This window comes from Tachypleus tridentatus, chromosome 9 (assembly GCF_004210375.1).
Source record: "Tachypleus tridentatus isolate NWPU-2018 chromosome 9, ASM421037v1, whole genome shotgun sequence".
Lineage (NCBI taxonomy): Eukaryota > Metazoa > Arthropoda > Merostomata > Xiphosura > Limulidae > Tachypleus > Tachypleus tridentatus.
In genome coordinates this window covers 144,517,703-144,535,702 of record NC_134833.1, presented here as the reverse complement: position 1 = coordinate 144,535,702, position 18,000 = coordinate 144,517,703, and the positions used below count along the sequence as shown (strand labels likewise).

General features: G+C 31.9%; 1 protein-coding gene across 1 annotated transcript; it reads left to right on the top strand.

The window, feature by feature from the left end:
- The first annotated feature begins 12,042 nt into the window (after nucleotides 1-12,042).
- On the top strand, nucleotides 12,043-15,345 carry LOC143227507 (solute carrier family 35 member G1-like). Its single transcript, XM_076458949.1, has 2 exons — nucleotides 12,043-12,144; nucleotides 14,395-15,345. Exons 1-2 carry the CDS (start codon nucleotides 12,043-12,045, stop codon nucleotides 15,343-15,345), a joined length of 1,053 nt encoding a protein of 350 aa, XP_076315064.1.
- The last annotated feature ends 2,655 nt before the right edge of the window (nucleotides 15,346-18,000 follow it).

Sequence of the window (18,000 nt, the reverse complement as noted above, 5' to 3'; positions counted from 1 at the left end):
TTTATTTAAACCATTTCTAACGTAAAAAAAATTAACAGTACGAAAGTTTTCCTTCTTCTGTAATTTTTTTTTACTGTGTATTTGTAAAAACAAACAAATGAAGCACAAATAAACACATGGAAGTTTCGTGAAAAAAAACGAGAATGTCTCATTAAAACATAGAAAGTTTATCTTGAGGTCAGAAACAGATCTTTAATAACCACATTCATCAAGGTGAAACAACAAACTCAACACGTGGATATGTATGCCACCATCATTGGAAAACTAGTAGTAGAACTGAATCTCCTACCCACTATCATCAGAGGTATATTTAATAACTATCGAAAGTAATAGACTTAGTTTCAAGCATTAGTGTTAAAACTATTTATTGTGAACTACATTACGAGCATCAGTTATTAAAAGCTTTGAAATAATAATAATAAAACAGTGAAAAAGTTATTATGCAAAAAATAATAGAAACCAAATAATATTAATAACAGCACGAAGTAAATTATTATGTTAAAATATTAAGAACTAATTCACTTTCCTTATTGTTGTTAAAAGTACACCAACAAAAACAAAAACAGCGCCAAAAATACTGTACCAGGTTTCCATGGTATTTAATATGAAAATATCGAACAAAAATGCTGTAATTATGTTTAGAGTTTGAGCAACAGACACTGGTCCATCATTTTCCACTTGTAAGACTGTTGTGGTGAGAAGTTGATTCAGAGTCATAATGATGCCAGAACTCGCAACAAGAACACTGCTTTTACCACAAGATGATATTTGAATTTCTTCGAACAAAAACAGTAGAAAGATTCCCACAACAAGGCTAAATGTAGACATAATGGCAACCACAACTTGAGGTGGTGTTTTTTGAAGTTTACGGGCCATTGAATAGGAACAAGCTTTCAATAGACACGCAGAAAATCCAACCGTAATTCCTTTCCACCGATTATTCACGTCACGTTCCTGCGATAAACGTTGGTCTGATAATTAAAACAATGCCCGTCATCGTCAGCATTTAGACGAATACATGGTAAGCCCCACAAGGTTCTCTCAAAACCAAGTGAGCAAGCAAACTAATGAACACTGGTGAAGAGGAAAAGATTGTGGAAGCATCCGCAAGAGGGAGCCAATGAATACAGTATATCATTAGGGCTTTAACTATTCCATCAAATAAAGCTCTAAAAAACAAAATAATTCTTTCTCCTTTCTCTCCGAAGTAATTGGCTTTCAAATAAATAATAAGAACATTATAAATTTCCCATTGGATAAGAGCTTGAGTTACCAGAAACTGGGCCGTACTAATTTCTGATACCAGCTTCAAATTCAGGATCGCCAGAGAATACGTGAATCCTGATGTCATTTCGAAAATAATTCCAATTCCAGGAATATTCTTGAACTTTATAAAACTGAATGTCTTGTCAGATGTTTTCATGTTCACAGTTAGATGTCGAGAAAGATGCTGCGAATAGAAATTAAACTATTAATTTGTGTCTATTTGTATTAACGTATTTCTTAATATATCTTATTAATACAATAAAGCACTACACTTCTCAGATTTTGTTGTTAGTGTATATCTATGAAGAATTGAAAACGACATATTCACGGTCTCATCCTAATTCCTTTCTAAGGACAAATATAAAACGGTCCTCAATGTTTGTAATATAAAATATGTCGTATATAAATCTTGGTATTGATGATCGGTCTGTTTTGTCATTTTATTATTTTCATATAAAATTATCTCTTGATACACCTGTACATATGTTTTAAACCAGGATTTTGTATTTTCAATAATAATTTCCGACAAAATAAATTTAAATATACAAATAGAACTAAAAAAGGTTCCGTAAAAATTAATGATTATTATAATAGTTTGATTAGATGAACGTAACTTAAATCACAAGTTCGTAGATGTTAAAATGCATTTATCCATTAATAATGTTGTTGGACATAATTCCTAAAATATCTTCAGATGTTTGTCCAGTTTAGGATATTTAACATAGTTCTAAACCAATACACCAAGTTAAAATTTCATTTGCATAGTTATAAAGTTGATATGAACCACGTTGAAAGTTATTTTAAACGCTATTTTATTGAATTTTGGAAAAATATGCTAGTTATAAAGAAAGATGGAGTGCTTCATTTCGTAAGAAGATTGATCAACTGTATTTGTCACTCAGGTTTAACAGGATTTCTCTTTTCAATTAAGTTTTACTGGTTACAGAGATGGTGGATAACTCTCTATCTGAACTGAATTCTGAGAATATATTTCAGATATTTTAAACGATGATTTCTTTACTTGTGTTTACTTTGAAAATGTTTTCCCGGATAAAACACTAGCTTCATAAAATATTTGTAAAGGTTTTTAAAACTACATTAATTACTTCTGCACCACGTAATCTACCAGGTTCAATAAGTTATTATGATATCGAGAAACAATAAACCAAACCTCTCTATTCTGCTTTTAAAGTCTTTGTATTAACAAATTTAATATCATCAAAGTTCTGTGCTATCAAACTAAGTTACCAAATATTACGATAATTATTTAACGCAGAAGCTTGTCAAGTGATTTACAGAGGCAAGTAATAATTTTATATGTTTTGAAATTAAATAACGGACAATGAAAAACAAGAAATGCTGTCCGTAAACAACTCGCCATCTGCAGGGTTTTCAATTTGAAACAAACTAATAATTCAGATCTGTAAACTTAGCTAATAATGAATTTTCTCGTTTAAACAGAAACGTATGTACCTTCGCTAACTCTCAACCTTAACCAACAGAGTATGTTATCAATATTCTCGATTAATAACTGTACATCACAAGAGATAATAATAATAAGAAGAACATATTATCATTGTAACAAATATTGAAAAATACAACCACAGTGAACTGTACAACCTGTCTGAAGTCTGATATTAGATAAATTAGTTTATTGACTGATACGTTTGGATGTGTTTCTCTCTTTTAGTTTTATTTCTGGCAAGAGATAACGTAAGACCTTAAAGGATGCACGAATGTGTCGTAACAAGTTGCTATATCAGGCTTTTGACAGTTTGTTCCCTTTACTATGGTCTTTAATTTCGAAATATAGACTGCAGTGAAACTGTTTTTTCCCTAACCTTACTTCAATCGATTGCGTCCACATTAAAAAGAGTCAAATGTATATAAGTATGAATAAAATGTACAAACATCGAAACTAACCTGATTCAGAGCTGAATATCGCAGTGTATGGTAACGGAAAAGTTATGACTATTTTGTGAAAAGAAACTGTGCTCTGTCTAACTCTCGTGTTGCTGAGGTGAATGTTGTTATTGTACGTGTATAACTTAGAAACAGCAGTTGTAAACTGTGTAATACAATGTCACATTCTTTTTTATTTTGTTTTTTTCTGGGCGGGACTATTAATCTAATTAACTTATACGAATAACAGAAACAACACAAAACAGTTGTGCTATAGGTTGAACACGTGCCAGAAAGAAAGATACCTGTGTGGTGCATACATTAGTGACTTGAAACTGACTGGAGAATTGATAAATATTCATTATTTTGATTTTTCACAACGAATAAAACAGCGTATGTCGTCGTCATATCCTTAAAATAAAAATTCAGTACTTAACTTGAGTCTAAACGATGAAAACGTTTTTGGAACACCTACCTTCAATCCACCACTAGAACACAGTATACTAGTAAATACACATAATATAATTATTTGTTTTATATTTTGTTTTTATGACAATGTTAATAAGGCTATCTACTGTGTCCCTAATTTTCAACTTCAGAATAAAAAGAAAGAAAAAACATAACTCTACACACACACACTAAAGGATTTACTTTCACTTTTATTACACACTAACAGCTAAACGTTTCGATGTATAGTTTATAGTGTCACACAGATTCAATCAATGCTTACGAACTCCGAAACTCGGAGCTCAACCATAGGACGAAGAAGACAAAATAATGTTGAACATAAATGAATATTAACATAGTTAATAATTCATACGTTCATTATATCATTAAATTCTTGTTATTTTGTGCTAAAATATTTTAATTTTGTTTTTTAAACACATTTAAATTGACAAAGTTTAATGTGTAATGATCAAGAGACTTTCATCTTTTCTAAAACTACATAAACTGTAGGCCTTAATTTTTTAAAACACGAAAATTTTATGTTTTTCTAATAAGCTAAAAATATGACAAAAAAAACTAAAACTCACAATATCGGCAAACTGGAGGTCAAAAATTGGGTTTTGATACCAGCGATTTGCACAGTCAAATGTTCAGTAGAAAAAAAAAAAAAAGGTTGGATTCAATCTTTGGAAGGTTTTTGAATTGAAATTTCTCGCAAAGCTACACGAGGGCGCCACCCGTCCTTAATTTAGCAATGTAAGACTAGAGGGAAGAGAGTTAATCATCTCCACTCACTGCTAACTCTTGAGTTACCCTTTTACCAACATACAGTATTTGACCGTCACTTATAATGTCCCAACGGATGTAAGAGCGAGTATGTTTGGTATCAAAAAAATTTGTTGTGGTAAAGGTTTAGAGTATAATAAGATACAAACGTTTCAGTATAAATCACAAAGAGTAATTATTATCTAACTTTACATATTTTATTCTTACTTTGTTTTAAATTATAGATAATGATAACAACACTGTATATGCATTGGCGAATTATTTACGGATAACATTTCTCTTTTAAAAACCTTTCAAAATATTTTACGAAATTATCTTTTTATCTAGAATGACATCTTTCAAGGTAGGTAAATCATCTTTTAAAATATGTGAAATATTAAGCAGCAAAACTTAATTTAAAGGATAAATCCTGTGAAAACTGAGTGACAAATACAGTTAATCAAGCCACTTGCGTAGGTAGCCCTCAAGTAGCGAAATTGAAAACAAATAAAGCTACTCATGTACTCATCTTACTCATCTTACTTACTCATCTTTAAGAATGAAGATTAAAACAAAAATGAACAAGACAATTGCATATATTCCGAAGCTGTTAAATAAATTTAGGAAGTTTAAAGAGTGATAAGGCTACTTAGCCAGATAATATTTCTCTGGGTGTTTTAAATAACACCAAGAATTGGATATGTGAGATATTTGCCTCCGTTTTTGGTAAGCCGTTGAAAAGTGGAGAAGTATCATCAGAATAAAAATTAGGTAACGTCGCTTCTGTCTTCCAGAGAGAAAATAGAAGTTGTGTAAACAATTATAGGACAATTAAATTAGTTGTTAGTTGTGTGAAAGGCTTTGGAATATCTAATAAAAGAAATACTTTTTAATGTTATTTAACAATATTTGGAATATTATCGGATAGTCAACATAATCTCTCTATGGGAAAATCTTACATTCACCATTTTCTCAAATTTTGAAAATGTGTCTGTATATGTAGATGAGGGTAAGGGTGTATATTTGTTTTTTTTTTTAGTAGAGTTTGAGAGCTCGTAAAAGGATGGGAGGTAAAAAGGAGAAATTTGGTGATGATGGTGTGTGCGTTAGCTTATGGTAGAAATTTGTTGTTTAGAAAATTGCTTGTAATCTTCGTTAGATAGCTCATTTATAAATAAATATACATGTAGTGTTACGTACATTGCCAAAACAAATCTCCATTTAAATACTAGAGTTTGTGAGCACTTAGGAGTGTCTAACAGAACTAGTATTTCACTATTTAAACCAAGCCATTCATTCAGTCGTACACTTTCTGAAATTACAGGTCATAATATTTTATTTAACTGTTTCTCTAACATAGGCACAGTTTTGAATTTCTTTACCCTTCTACTATGTATACACGACTCTTCACTGTGGTGTTTTTTAAATTCGTTTTCAGAATCAGTTTAAGTGTCAGATATAATATCAATATACTTTTACCAACCAGTAGGTGAACTATATATATTTTATGTTTTTTTTTAAACACAAAATATACACATCGATAACTCTATACACAACATAAATATTAATTTTTCCAATGATAGAATATCAACATTATTAGAGCGTGAAGAGAAACTATTACAATATTTAAATTCTTACCGAAGTTTCAGCATAAAACATTCCACTTGGTACCCGGATGTGAAAACCACTACACCGTATCTAAGGGTAAACCTAGAATCATATTTCATTTTTGCAATTTTGTTTTTTTACTAGATTTGTGTTTTAAATTAGCATAAAGCTACATCATGATCTTTTTGTACTAGGCCCACAACAGGTATTTAAACAATGTTTTTAGTATTAAAAGCCTTTTGTTTTTGCAAAGTTTCGAAATTGGGTATTATTGAAATTATGTTTACGCTGCTAGTGCACTGTTTGCAAAATGAGTGTTATTAAAACCATATTTGATCTAAAAAATTAAAACAATGTTATTGAAAACATGTCTGATCTCTAAACAGTTTAAAATTGATTATTATATTTAATATCATTTTATATTTGTGATTGGTCTGTTGTATAAGTTTAATGTTATAGTATAAACATATCACTTGGTACTTGTTGTAAACCAAGGTTTTATATTTTAATTAATAATTTCAGACCAAGATAAAGTTAAATATACAAATAGAACTGAAAAGGTTACGTACAAATTAATGATTATTGTAATAGTCTGATTAGAAGAACGTAACTTACACCACAAGATATACAAAGTTCATAAATGTTAAAATGCATTTATCTGTTAATAATGTTATTGGCCGTAATTCCTAAAGTATCTACAGATCTTCGTCCAGTTTAGGATATTTAACATAAGTCTAAACCAATATACCAATATAAAATTTCAAAATCATTTGCATAATTATAAAGTTGATAAAAACCACGTTAAAAATTATTTTAAACGGTATTCTATTGAATATTGGAAAAATCAACTAACTATGAAGAAAGATGGAGTGTTTCATTACATAAGTAGCTTGATTTGTTTTGAATTTCGCGCAAAGCTACTCGAGGGCTATCTGCGCATGAAGCTTGATCAACTGTATTTGTCACTCAGTTTTCACAAAATTTATCCTTTAAATTAAGTTTCGCTGCTTAATATTTCACATATTTTAAAAGATGATTTACTTACCTTGAAAAATGTCATTCTGGATAAAAAGATAATTTCGTAAAATATTTTTAAAGGTTTTTAAAAGTACATTAATTTCTTCTACAACATGTGATCTACCAGGTTTAATAGGTTATTATCATACAGAGAAACAGGAACCAAAGCTCTCTATTCTGTTTTTGAAGTCCCAATATTAACGAACTTGATCATATGAAAGTCCTGTGATATCTAAATAAGTTACAAAATGTTAAAACTCTTATTTAATGTGGAAGCTTGTCAAGTGGAGTACAGAGAAAAGTAATAATTTTATATGTTTTGAAATTTAACAACGGACAATGAAAAACAAGAACTGTTTTGTTTTGTTTTTTGGATTTAGCGTAAACCTACTCGAGGGCTATCTGCGCTAGCCGTCCCTAATTTAGCAGTGTAAGACTAGAGGGAGGGAAGCTAGTCATCACCACCCACCGCCAACTCTTGGGCTACTCTTTTACCAACGAATGGTGAAATTCACCGTAACATAATAACACTCCACGGCTGAAAAGGCGAGTATGTTTGGTGCGACGATGATTCGAACCCGAAACCCTCTGATTACGAGTCGAGTACCTTAACCACCTGGCCATACCCGGGCCCGAGAAATGTTATCCGTAAATAATTCGCCAATACATTTACAGGGTTATTATCATTGTCTATAATTTGAAATAAAGTAACAATAAAATATGTAAATTTAGCTAATAATTACTTTTTGTCATTTAAACTGAAACGTTTGTATCTTATTGTACTCTAAACCTTTACCACAACAACACGTTATCAAAATTATGTTAATAAAATTCTGAATTGATACATCACAAAATATAATACTATTAATAATAACATATTTCGTTGTAACAAATATCGAAAAATAGAACCACAGTAAACAGAACAAACTGTCTGAACTCTGATATTAGATAAACTAGTTTAATGACCAATATCTTTGTTTGTGTTTCTGTTGTTGTTTTCTTCCTGACTAAAAATGACGCATGAATGTGTCGAAACAAGTGTCTCCTATATAAAGCTTTTCACAGTTCGTTACTTTTAGTGTGGTTTTTAATCTATGAAAGAGAAATTGTAGCGAAAATCTTTTTTTCTCTAACTTTATTCCAATCGACTATTACCTTTAACGAACAATAAAGGAAAGTCAAAATAAGTATATTAATGAAATCTGAACCAAACGTTACATTAAATCTTTTGAAAAATTATCCCGTGAAATAGTTACGTAGAAAAAAATAATGTACTTCCCTACTACATCGGTAAAAACCTCTAATATATTAATAATTAATAAGAAATATTATAATACTTTTTTATCAGTAATCTTACATATACAGCATTGATATACACAGTCTTTAAGTTTAGGAATATTGATGAGATCATGTCAAATCATATTCTCAATCAATATTTATAAAGAGATTTCTTGATTCCTAGACACATTTAACAACCTCAATGTCAACGAGAGATATGACATTTTATATTCATCGTTAATTAATAACGAAGATACGATTGCAAGTATTGAAGAGTAGAACGTTTATGAAATAGTTCAATGCTTGATTATGTCTGATATTTAATTACATGTTCGGATAAAAGAAAATGTAATATTAGATTTGATTTTCATTTTTAGCATGTCACGTATGATATTGCTATTGTACACATTAATCCATTATTGATTTATAAAAATATTAAGGTATTAAAACCAGAATTACACGAGGTTTTATCTCTGTTTCAAATAAGGTCAAATATCAGTTATAAAACCTCTCTCCAGAGTTTTTAGTAAATCAGTTGACAACGGGAATCTGCCTGGAGTTTAACTCTAACTTTCATAAAGCCAATTTAGAAAGTACAACAGACCACTTGAAAAATATTTAATTAAGAAATACTAACAGCATATGTGGCAAAAGGTTCCAGGAAAGACATATGGAGCCCAATCTGAAACAATTTCCACAAGGAATGAATAGAACAATGAAATACAACCCATTTATATTGTTAATTGATAAAGTATTAAATGTAACAATATCCAACAAGTTCTAACGCATTTCTAACAATAATAAAACTTTAGTGACTGTCTTATAAAATAGATGTTTGGGAGTTTATAATACAAAATATAGAAACAGACTGAGGAAATACAGTGAGACTTTAGACAAATTCATCGAAGATGTTATATAATATTCTCTATGGTTTTATTTACATTGAAGATGTAGTATGATTTTCTCTATGGTTTTATTTACATTGAAGATGTAGTATGATATTGTCTATGGTTTTATTTACATTGAAGATGTAGTAATATATTGTCTAAGGTTTTATTCACATTCAAGATGTAGAATGATTTTCTTTATGGTTTTATTTACATTGAAGATGTAATATGATATTCTCTATGGTTTTATGTAAATTCTTCACGTTAAGTTATAAACATTATTATCACTCATTAAAGTGTCTATAAAATAAACTTAATGATGTTCTACTGTAAACTCTGTACTGATATGTTTGTTAATGAAATGTTAAAGAAATTACGAAGCTTCATGAGAGTTCTCAAAGATAACAAACGTGTTATCACCATATCTTGGAGTAAAAAGGCTGAAAATAGTTTTCATTTCACTGTATTTTTACAAACACAACATGGAATTGTCAAAAATGTCCATAAGCTAGAATCCATGTAGACACCATAGATCTTATGATGTACTTTGTCATCATGAAGAAAGTGGGACTCATTAACTCCAATGTTCATTAATTTCAGAGAAAGTTGTTTTAAGATGGCATTATTATTAAAAATCAAAATGGCGCCAATTTTATGGTCTCTTCCTAAAGTATATATGTAGACATTGATGCAACATCAAAACTATCTAAGTACACATTGCATTATCCAGCGTCAGGGATAAACCTCAGGGCGAAACATGTCTAAAATGGTGCCGTTGTTGAGAGTCATAACGACGGCACGACAGTAAAATGTGGCTCATTGTGACCTGAGTGTTTACGTAGAATACACATTAGTGCATCAGTCCCAGATAAAAGAACTATGAGTTAAAAACTGTGACCAATGCGTTGTCTAGTTAAGACAACTTCCTCTTTCTGATCGTTACGGAAACAAGACGGTCAAAGTCCAATAGAAGGTTCTATTTGGAGAAGATTGTTTTCACGTTTTCCACTTTTAACTCGCAAAATGACAAACATCTATGTTGTGTAATAAGCCTTCTCAATGACCAAAAATACTGATACAAGATGTTGTCGTTTGAGAAAGGCTTTTATGATTGACGTCTAAAGTCGAATCAAATTGTCCGTCGTGGAGCACTGTCGTCGGAACACACACTGGGTGGGCGAGAAGAGGTTGTTTGTTCCAGGAACCAAAAAAGATGAGTGTTAACTATCCTCTATAAGGTCTTACCAAGACAGCTCCTCAAAGCAACTGGACGGTAGTTTGAAGAAATCTTGAGATCCTTCCCAGGTTTAGACAAAAGTAATAAAATGACCTAGCGCCATGTATCATGAAAATCATTCTCCTGCCAGATGCGGTTAAAAACAATAAGAATAATAGCAAGAGAAGCAGTAGAGAGATGGTGCAGTATCTCATAGTGTATATCATCATGTCCGACCAATGTACTTTTAAACTAATAAAGTACCAGTTTGAGTTCCACCAGTGAAAAGTGGCGATTATATCTACAGAGACGATCAGAACAAAATGAAAAAGGTGATAGCTCTGTCCGACTCTTGATAGCTAAGAAGGTGGAGGAAGATGCAGAAGTGGTAGATACCCAGAAAAAGCTTTCGCTGTGAGAATCGGCGATGCTCCGGGCATCAGCTACTTCTAGGCCATCAGAGAGTAAAATTGAAAGGGGGGTAGAATTGTACTGCCCACTGTCCTTTCGAATTTTGTCCCATATGACTTTGCAACTGGTGGTAAACGAGATGCTAGCTGTAAATTTAATCCAGACAGTATTCCACCACAAAAGATATACCTGGCCTGTTTATAAGCCTTCCGTGCCATGTGGCAGTCAGGATTCCACGACGAACGAGGATATCGTGGAAAACGTGTCGAGGTTAAAGGAATACCTTGAGAAACTGTTTGTATTATATCGTCAGTCACTGCGTCTACGCAATCGTCTATCAATGGCTTGCAGATGATGGTAGGATCAAGTTCTGCAAGAGCAGTGAAAGAGGGCCAGTTGGCTTGATCCAGCTTCCACCGGGACACGAGGGTCGGGTGGCATCGAGCACGGCCAGTCTCTCTCAAAATGATCGGAAAATGATAACTGTCTTGAGTGTTACTGTCAACCCTCCATGAAAAGTGGGAGAATAGTGAAAGAGAGCAGACTAAGATATCAATAACAGTAAAAGACTGACTAGGTGCATGAAGATAAGTGTAAAAATCAGTACTGCTGATAAAAAGGTTGTGATTTTAAAATATACACGCTAAGGAGCAACCCCTCCTATGAATATCAGAAACTTTCCCAGAGGGGATTTTGCCCATTAAAATCTCTCAAGATTAAAAAGAGAGGCGACAACTATTCAGCGAGAGCATCAAGGTCTGATTGATCAAAGGACTTTCCAGGATACAGAAACAATAATGATACGACCCTAGAAAACTTGGATGACTACGGCCACCAAGGGTGTGTCGAGTGGCAAAGGTATGGTGGGTACATGCTGATCGACCAACAGTACCGCCTCTCCATGAACTAGTCCATTTCTGTGTAAAGAAAACAGTCAGAAAGTAATTGTATCAGCAGGTTTCAGAAATGTTTCCTGTGAGGAAAAAATATAGGATGTCAAGAAGAAGTGCTTTCATGTCATCCTGATTACAACGTAAACATCGACAGTTTCACTGTATCAAACTGACCATTTTTCTTTATGTGTACGCTAATTGAGTGAAGAGCTCCTCTGTTTTCGATCACATCTTTTTTCTTTACTTTCTTTACTTCAAGGAGGTTTATCGACCTCCATGGATCCTGCCCTGGGTCGATTGGGTAGTTTTATGTCGTTAGAAAAAAGATTTCAGCGACTGAGGGTGTGAACAAATGATTGTTTTGCATATCGGTGCCAGAGAAGAAAATGAACTCGAGAAAATGCCCGTACTCGGAACCAAAGGAAATGGATCTGGAGATCTGTCGGAATTAATGGTAAGAAAAGAGGTTGGGCGTTGACGTTGAGTCATCAGTTTTCTTACTCATTGAGGTCAAAAGGTTTGAGGTTCTTTTGGAGGCACAGAGACATCCGTCTGTACTCTCATTGTAGCAGTGGAACGAATGTGGGTGGAGTTCACTGTGTTTAGGATGTTTCAACCAAGTTGTCACCAGAACTAAGCTTCTTCACTGACTTAGGAGAACGAGCAAGTCCCTCTAGTCCTTTCTGAATTAAAAAATGAGAAATCGGTCCCAAAGATTTGTCTGATAAAGGATGTAATATCAGAAAATGAGGTACAGATGTTGAAGAAGTTGAAGTTTGCTGCTTGGAATCTTCAAAATATAGTCGTTTACAAATGGTCTATTTTATCACTATTTTATTTAAATTTTTATTTGGGAAATCCATGATAAAAAAAGAATGTTTTGATGCCCACTGACTCTATCTACAATGAAGACCTACGAGGAAACGCACTACAATGCCAAACAAAGATATAAAAGCAAAGCCAGGGTTTCGTGAACACTCTACCCAAACACCTGCATCATATACAATGTTCACACCTTTTGAGAACATCCAACACTGGTACTTGGTTGACCCTAGTCCAAGTGGACCAGCCGAGTGACCGTGGGGGGAGAACCTCAAGGCTAGCCATCTACAGGAATCCAAGGACAAAGTAATGTCGTGAGATTGGACCCCTTAAACACCAGGATCCTGTCATCTCTCTTCAGGGGTCGCCACGAAAACCCAGAAGAGGTAAACTAAAGAAAGCAGAACTTTCTATGGGAAGTTCCCTCAACATGTACAGGAATCCACATCTAGAGGTTGCAAAAAAGACAAAATACAATAGGATCATTATTTGCTGCGTAGTTTATAGCACGCTGTGTTCTATTAGTGAATTACAAAAACTTATTTCCCCCAATTTTTTATTTTACTCAATGTAGGTACCAAACACTCATTTTATGAGAAGCCAAAATAATGAATGCATTTCAATTCTCCATTAAATTCTATCTCACTAATGTAGAAACCACACAGTTGCATTTTTTACTGGCATTTTCCAACCTACAACAAAACTGTTTTTGCAACTTCAGGTACAGTTATCATTTATTTAGATTAACAGTCCCGTTCAGCACTAAAACATGGCAGTGAATTGCGCAGTTTTCAACTGCTATTTCAAAGTTATACACGTACAATGATAACCTTCATCTGAACGGCACGAGTTTGGTGAAACTCAGTTCAACATTTACATTCGAGTTATGTTTAAAGCTACCGAAGTGTGCGACACACAGCTCTGAACCAGGTTAGTTGATATATTTTTATTTTTATTCATAGGTTCAACTCTCCTGGTGCATATGATTTTATATTTTTCATTTCTTAGTTAAGAAAGACAGGGAAATAAAAACAATTTCACTACAGCCTATCTCTCATAAATGAATAAAACAATACTTAACGGATCGAAGTGTCAAAAGTTTCATATCTAAGAAACTAGTTTCGACCTATTCAAGTGTCCTTTTCATTGTAACATTGTGTTCCGGGAGAAATAAATAATGAGAATTATTCCTCATCTCTGAAACTAGTAATATTTAATTTAAAAAAGAAACCCTGTAAAAACAAAGGAACAAAGAAGGATGTTCAAGCTACTTACGTAATGACACACTCCATTTTTCTTTAAATTTAGTTTGTTTTTACAACATTAGCTACAATGCCATTTACAACAATCTTAATGTAGGTTATAAAACTAATGTTATCACACTTTATAATTATATAGATCATGTTTCATTGTTAACTTGTTGTATGTGTTTAGAAGTAAGTTAAATATCCTAAATTAGACAAACCTCTGTAAACATGTTTTGTAATAACTACCAACAAAATCGTTCATGAATAAATCGTTTTATCTTTTTTGAATTTTAAAATATCTTGTGTTTAACTTATGCCAATAAGTTCATCTTAAAAGACTCTTATAATAACTAACTTTGTTAAATTGTGCGCTAAGTTATTAGTTCTGTTTTTATCGTTAACTTTATCTTGCTTAAAAACTATTGATAAAAAAATTATTTAAAACACATATATGTATAGAAATGTAACACATGATATGCTTATATTATCAAACTGATGATCATATTACACTCGTTTATAGAAAAAATTTGGATCAATCTGTAAAGTAGTCATTTTAAAGTTTTAGAAACATTTATTAAAATAAGATTTGACAAATCTAATGCTTTATATTATTAATAAGATATTTTTATTCGCAGCATCTTTGTCGACATACAACTGTGGACATGAAAACTTCTGATCAAATACTCAGTTTTAAGAAGTTCAAGACTGTTCCTAGAATTGGAATTTTTTTGGGAATGACATCAGGATTCATGTATTCTCTGGCGATCCTGAATTTGAAGCTGGTGTCAGAAATTAGTCCGGCCCAGTTTCTGGTAACTCAAGCTATTATCCAGAGTGGAATTTATAATGTTTGTATTATTTATTCGAAAGCCTATTACTTCGGAGAAAAAGGAGAAAGAATTATTTTGTTTTTTAGAGCTTTATTTGATGGAATAGTAAAAGCCCTAATGATATACTGTTTTCATTGGCTCCCTCTTGCGGATGCTTACACAATCTATTCCTCTTCTCCAGTGTTCATTAGTTTGCTTGTTTACTTGGTTTTGAGAGAACCTTGTGGGGCTTACAATATATTCGTCTTAATATTGACGATGACGGGCATTATTTTGATTATCAAACCAACGTTTATCGTAGGAACGTTTCAAGATATTCATGACGTAGATAATCGGTGGAAAGGAATTACGGTTGGATTTTCAGCGTGTTTATTGAAAGCTTGTTGCTATACAATGGCCCGTAAACTTCAAAAAACACCACCTCAAATTGTGGCCGCCATGATGTCTGCCTTTAGCCTAGTTGTGGGAACTTTTCTATTGTTCTTGTTTGAAGAAATTCAAATATCATCTTGTGGTAAAAACAATGTTCTTGTTGTGAGTTCTGGCATCTTTATCATGCTCAATCAACTCTTCACCACAACAGCCTTACAAGTGGAAAATGCTGGACCAGTGTCTTTTGCTGAGACTCTAAATATAATTACAGCCTTTTTGTTCGATATTTTCATATTAAATACCATCGCCGCCTGGTACAGTATTTTTGGCGCTGTTTTAATTTTAGTTGGTGTTCTTTTAACAACATTAAGAAAAGTGAATTAGTTCTTAATATTTCAACATAACAATTTACTTCGTGCTGTTATTAATATTATTTGGTTTCTATTATTTTTGCATAATAACTTTTTCACTGTTTTATTATTATTATTTCAAAGCTTTTGATAACCAATGCTCGTAATGTAGTTCACAATATATAGTTTTAACATTGATGCTTGAAGCTAAGTATATTACTTTCGATGGATATTAAATATACTGCAATAATTTTAGTTAGTTTCCATGCTCTTCGCCTGAGTTTTCTTCACTGAATCATTTTTGAGGAAGATATTGAAGCTACGCCATATTTCTGTTATGGGTTAGATCGATAAATTGTGTTGTATTCGAAGAATAATTGACGCTATGAGACAAACAAACCAATGTGGGCGTAAACTTATTTCATAAAACTAAATGACGTAATTCAGGTTATAATCGATCACACATTATGTGAACATTAACTGTAATTTTAATTAACTCGTTTTAGCCAACAATGTTATTATTATCAATATTATTTTATTCTGATGTATTAACTAAGAAACCGTACTGTGTTTGTCAGTCAAAATATCTTTCTATCGTGTTTTATATCACGAACGATTCAAAACAAGTATGTTTCAATAATACTCATTTTTTAAACTGTTTATAGATCAGACATGTTTTCAATAACATTGTTTTAATTCTTGTAGATCAAACATGGTTTTAATAACACTTTGCTTGTAAACTATGCACTAGCAGTATAAACATGATTTCAATAATATCCAGTTTTGAAACTTTGCAAACACAAAAGGCTTTTGATACTAAAAACATGGCTGTTGTAGGCTAGGATACAAATCATGATGTAGCTTTACGCTCATTTAAAACACATAAACTAGTAAAGAAACAAAATTATAAAAATGAAATATGATTCTAAGTTTACACGTACATACGGTATAGTTGTTGTCATATCCAGGTACCAAGTGGGATGTTCCAGACTGAAACTTCGATAAGCATTTTAATATTGTAATAGTTTCTCTTCACGCTCTAATATTGTTTATATTATATCATTGGAGAACAATAATATTTATGGTGTGTATTAGAGTTTTCGATGTGTATATTTTATATCTCAGAAAAACATATATACGTATGTACATTGTCCATCTACCGGTTGGTAAAAATATGTTGATATTAAATCTGATATTTAAACTGATTCGGAAAACCAATTAAAAAACACTACACTGAAGAGTTATCTATGTATAACAGAAAAGTAAAAGAAATAGATATGCAAACGATAAAATTTCAATAGTTCCATTCAAAGCTATAATTATGTTATAGTTTATATCAAGGAATTGTGAGATTTGTGAAAATGTAATATATTTAATTAGATAAAATCTGTTATTAGTTTATTCTAATGAGTAGTTTTTAGATAAAAACACCAATATTAAATAACTAAATGTAATTAGTTGGACACGATTAAATTGATAGGAAAGATTCTGAGCTTATTTTCAATACAATAATAATCCTTCAAATATTGCCTCTTCTATTTCTTCATTGTTAAAAGTGTATTGTGACATTCCCTCCTGTTCGCTAAATTTCTAGAAGATTCTCGAGTGTAAGAATCAACAACGTATATATGTAGGTAAATAGCAATATTGTAGAATTAGCTGAAATTTCCAGAAAATTTCTTCTCAAATATTTTAGTGGTATCTAATGCAACGTGTATATTATTGATTTGCTACAGTGTGTATACTACAAGCCTCGGAAGCTATAATTATGAATAAAGTTTATATATCGGAAAACAACAAATACTGACCAGAAACATTTATATGTTTCAAACAGTTACAAACTATTTAAACTCAGGAATTATCATGAAACGTTAGTATTTCTACTAAAGTATTAACTACTTTCAGCCGTGAAAATCTGACGTGCAAACAGAAAAGAGATTCATATTTACCTGTTATGTAAACTGTACCGATATCAACTCAAAAATAATTTCCAGACCACATTGAAGACTCATTTGTATTTGTTAGTTTTTAAAATTTTTGTTTATCAAATCGTTATCTCTAACAACTGTTTGGGAAGACAATTATTGTAAATTATGTTATCACTAACATATTAAAATACACATGTGTTAAGAAAGAAAACTGTGTGTATTAATATTGTTGGCAGACATCATTAATTACTACATCTTCAAATTTAATTATTTCTACATTAAAATAAAATTTAACTTAGTTTCAGGATATTTGTTATCAGAATACCTATAATAACAAATTAATGACTCGCCCAAGATAAATTATAATGCGTAACAGTAGAAATGAAAAATGTTTTTAGTTTCTGCTGTCAGTGAAAGAGAAAAACATAAGTTAGAGGTAACGAATATTTTATTGTTAAAGACAAACAGGTGCACGAAAACGTGTATTGGCAATATGAGCTCTTTGAAAAGAAAAATGCAGAGGTTGTGTGATAAGAAGTGGTGATATCGTTAGTCGATAGGGTCTCTGATGATGTCATTGACGTTGAAGCTAAAAATATGATGAGGGCATAGAAAGTGATTCATTAATATAAGTAACACATCACATTATATTCACCGACAAGCATTATCTGGGAACAGCCAATCGGAGGTAGTTGAATTTCCATCTGTAAACAACATAAAATAACTCTTCAGAATTTACGTGGGAAATAAAATATAATATT